Source organism: Cynocephalus volans, chromosome X, assembly GCF_027409185.1.
Source record: "Cynocephalus volans isolate mCynVol1 chromosome X, mCynVol1.pri, whole genome shotgun sequence".
NCBI classification, from domain to species: Eukaryota; Metazoa; Chordata; class Mammalia; order Dermoptera; family Cynocephalidae; genus Cynocephalus; species Cynocephalus volans.
Window position 1 is genome coordinate 54600804 of NC_084478.1, and position 4408 is coordinate 54605211.

The 4408-nt window shown below is 53.5% G+C and overlaps 1 protein-coding gene across 1 annotated transcript; it reads left to right on the forward strand.

Annotated features, from left to right (window-relative positions):
- The first annotated feature begins 799 nt into the window (after positions 1 to 799).
- Positions 800 to 3915, forward strand: MID1IP1 (MID1 interacting protein 1). The gene is made up of 2 exons (XM_063083694.1): positions 800 to 1037; positions 1294 to 3915. The coding sequence occupies exon 2, from the start codon at positions 1558 to 1560 to the stop codon at positions 2110 to 2112; it is 555 nt and encodes a 184-aa protein (XP_062939764.1). The 5' UTR covers positions 800 to 1037; positions 1294 to 1557; the 3' UTR covers positions 2113 to 3915.
- The last annotated feature ends 493 nt before the right edge of the window (positions 3916 to 4408 follow it).

Consider the following 4408-nt stretch of genomic DNA (forward strand, 5'->3'; position numbering starts at 1 on the left):
CACCCAACACCAGACCTAACTACTGTCACCCTCTCCCCACGTTTTGGCAGCCCAAAGGCCACACGGCCCTGGTTCTCCAGCATCACTGAGTACTGGACTTGGACAAAAGTCAGGAACTTGACTACTTCTCCCCATGCCAAGTTCTGATCTCTCGACAAAATCTGCAGATCCGATGGTAGGCCGCTCATTAAACCTGGCAGCAGTTCTTATATAGGAAAAATTGGAAAAGACCCTGCTGGGAGGGAGGCAAAAGCCTCTGATGCTCGCCTACCCCAGAAGCTGGCCAAGGCCAGGGCCACAGAGGGGGCACTGCGCGTCCACGTGCACCCTGCATTCCTGGCCACCCTCTTACATAAGCGTCCCGGGATGGAGTTGCGGCTGCTGCCGGTCCCTCTTCCCCGACAGCTAATAATAAACCGGAGCTGTAGTTTCTGGGCCACAGCCACGCTAGATTCGGGGTTAAGGGGTTCACTTTGCAACCAGGGCACGTGCATTACGGTCATCCCACCCGACAAGCACGCGCAAGGCCCGCCCAGCCCCCGCACGCCTGCCCGCCCTCCGGCCGGCCGGGATGCGGGCGCCTTCTACACCCGCGCAGTGCCCTGCCCTCCCCCAGCCCGCCCGCCCTGGGCTTGGCGCTGGCGGGGCGCAGCCGCTCCTTCCCTCCTCTGCCCTGCCCTGCCCCGGCGCCCTCCCTCGGCCGGGTATCAGGCGAGAGGCGGAGCTGGCCCGGCGCGCCCCGCCCCCGCTGTAGAAACGGGCGGGCGAGTGTTACTCGCGGTCATCCCGGATCGGGCCTTTTATCTCGGTGCTGCCAGGGAGGCGGGAGGAGGAGACAACGGGGGTGGCCCTGAGCGCCGGCGATACCTTTCCCGGATTATAAATTGAGCACCTGGGATGGGTAGGGGGCCGACACAGCCACCGCCGCCCCCAGTCACAGTCCGGCCACTGACCGCAGCAGCGCCCTTGGGCAGCAGCCACCAGCAGCGGAAATACTGAGCTGCCAAGGAGCAGGGGATCTCGAGGCGCAAGAGGAGGTGGGTGCCCGCGCCCCATCGCTGCCAACGTGGTTGCTTGAGCTCAGGCTTTTCGCAGGGAGAAGTTGGGGGCAGCACCCCTTCCTTCTCTCCGCGGCCCTCGGCGGGCGAGGAGGTGGGAACGCCCAGCCGCAGGGAGCCACTCAGGCGCCGTCCTGGGCGAGCAGTAGCCAGGGAGGGAGGTACTCCGGAGCAGGGATGCGAGGCACCCTAGCCGGGTGAATAATCTGTTCTTTCTTCCCCGTGTCCCAACCAGGCCAGGGCTAGACCCACCGACCACCCGCCACCATCGCGAGCTACCGGACTCCGAAGCCGGGAGAAGCCGCGCGTCCCGCAGGACCGGGCTGAGAGCGAGAAGAGAGTTGGAGAGGACGGAGGAGGAGCCGGGAATCCCGGGCGCATCGGCTGTAGCCAGGCCCCCGGCGCGGGCCTCGGAGAGCGCGTGAAGGCGGGCACCCTCGCCCCGACCGACCATCCCGGTGTCCCTGTGTCCCTGCGCTTCGGCGTCCGCGTGGCCACCATGATGCAAATCTGCGACACCTACAACCAGAAGCACTCGCTCTTTAACGCCATGAATCGCTTCATCGGCGCCGTGAACAACATGGACCAGACGGTGATGGTGCCCAGCCTGCTGCGCGACGTGCCCCTGGCCGAGCCCGAGTTAGACCACGACGTCGGCGTGGAGGTAGGCGGCGGTGGCGGCTGCCTGGGGGAACGCACGCCCCCGGCCCCCAGCCCTGGCAACGCCAACGGCAGCTTTTTCGCACCCTCACGGGACATGTACAGCCACTACGTGCTGCTCAAGTCCATCCGCAACGACATCGAGTGGGGAGTCCTGCACCAGCCGCCGTCGCCAGCGGCGGGGAGCGAGGAAGGCAACGCCTGGAAGTCCAAAGACATCCTGGTGGATCTGAGCCACTTGGAGGACGCGGACGCCAGCGAAGAAGACCTGGAGCAGCAGTTCCACTACCACCTGCACGGGCTGCACACTGTGCTCTCCAAACTCACGCGCAAAGCCAACATCCTGACCAACAGATACAAGCAGGAGATCGGCTTCGGCAATTGGGGCCACTGAGGCGGGGAGCCCGCAGCTGCCCAGCACCCTCTCCGGCTTCATCTCTCACCCTCTTTCTTTCCTCAAAGCTATTTTCTTCCTGGCTGTGGGGCGCGAAGGGCAGACCGCAAAGTTAGGGGGGCTGCGTACGTGCAGGGGGCGCGGCGGGGCTGTGTGGAGGAGGGGGCCTCGTTCGTGGGAGGAGAGGAAAGTGGCGGGCGAGGGGAGCTCAAGGATCCCCCGGGAGGGGACCTACATTCTATGTTGGTGGGAATGGGACTGGGCTGATGCCCCACATTCAGCCTGTGCCTTTCCTGGTGTATCTTTTCTGTTCTTTCTGGAGGAGAAGGGCCTGAGAAGGGGCCATGCCAGGGTGCGGCGCTGAGTTGCCACACTTCGGAGTGCAGCCCAGAGCTGGGTGCTGGGGAAGGCGGGGCGCTTAGCCTCCCGCCGCCCTGCCGTTGGGCCGGCGGGTTGCTACGGTTGCATCAGTTTTTCTGTTTGCACTATTTCTTTTCGTAACAGTGGCCCTGTCTTAAGTATTTCAAGTACCTCCTTGCTCTGAAACTTAGGCGATTCCATTGTGATAAGCGCACAAACAGCACTGTTGGTACTACTACCGGTACTACTTTATTAATGATTCTCTGTTACACTGTACAGTAGTTCTGTGGCACCCCCGCCCCGCTCCTTTCACACCACCCCTTTCCCCACCCCAGTGTGTGTAAGCTGGCATTGTGCCAGCTGGTAGGAAGCTTGCCACTCAGCCAGTGAAAATAACATTATTATGAGAAAGTGGACTTATCCGAAATGGAGCCAACTGACATTCTATCCGTGTTATATATAGAATGATGAAGGGTTCCATTGTTGTTCTATGTCTTAAATTTATTTAAAACTTTTTTTAATCCAGATGTAGCTATATTCTAAAAAATAAAAAAAAGCAAATGTATTAACTAAACTGTGCAAGCGTTTGTTGCTCTTTAATCCACCAATGAATGGCTTAGTAGTTAAATAAAAATAAATTTGAATTTTTTTTTAGCAAATGAAATTTTATTTTCTCTCTAGTATTTCAAAATGGTGGATATTCATCTCTGCTGGTATTTAGTTTGTTCGGGAAGTAGCTACTGACAAGATTTACTTCCAAGCTTCATTTCAAATTCAGTATCAAGATAGGACCATACATCTCAACAAGAAGTTCATAAATACTCAAAGTATTTGAGAAGGTACATATACTGTATCTTTTAACCAATTTGTCTAGCTTATTGGAGCACTTAAGTCACATTTTGAATTTTTTAAGGAGCTTAAGCACAAGCTGAAGTGTTTTGAGGCACAAAAACTTACTCTAAAGGCTGAAATTTCACTTGGTTACTGAGAAGTGAAAATTTGAAAAGAAACATCAGCTAATAATACTAGTGCACACGCCATTTGGGTCTTTATTTACAAATCTTTTATGTTGATCTTAGGAGATGCTTAAATGTATTATAACATGAGCTGTGTATGACCTTTTTCACTAGTTCCCCACAAAGTGCTAAGCTTTGTTCAGAAGCGTTCAGTAATTCTTCCAGGTTTTCTGTGAGCCCGTCTGTGAATGTGGACAGCAAATCTGAACAAGGCTGCTGTAGGGCCCTTGGGAATGCTTCTCAGATGCCATTATGATGCTCTTCTGGGTTGGTGGGACAGATGAAACACAGTGCTCTGCATTTTCTTGTTTCATTGTTTTGGGAAGATAAATGTCAAATCAAGTTCATGAGGCATTCTGTAAGCTCGTAGAGCTTGAGTTTAAGGTGTATATAAATTTGCAGCTAAAAAAAGCAAAATGGGGTGTGTGTGTGTTTTGTATGGTGTTGGCAGGGGCAGCTCACATCTATTATCAGCTTTTAGCAGCAGTGAAAAAATGGGGAAGTGTCAAGACTGGGGTGACTGCCAATTGCCAGAAAAAGTTAATCGTTAATATATAAAGATAAGCTGGGCAGCACCAAAAGTAAGGTAAAATGGTCTCTTGTTTTATGTCCCCTTTAAAATATCAAAGTGCAAGCAAAAAATACAAAGAAAGGAAACTACAGAAGCCACATGATAGAAAGAAACACAAAGACTTTAGAGCCAGAAAATTGTGTGCAAATCCTTTCATTACTACTTATTAATTGCATATGTTTAACTCTCCAAACCTGTTGCCAATTTTGAAATCAGGCATAATATCTACAGTGCTTACTTCATGGAGTTGCATTGAGAATTAAACAAGATAGTACGTAGCGTTGTTTGACACAGACCTTTCTTTAGGCACTACTCAAGTGCTTTCTGTGGTCCTCTCTTAACTCTAAGC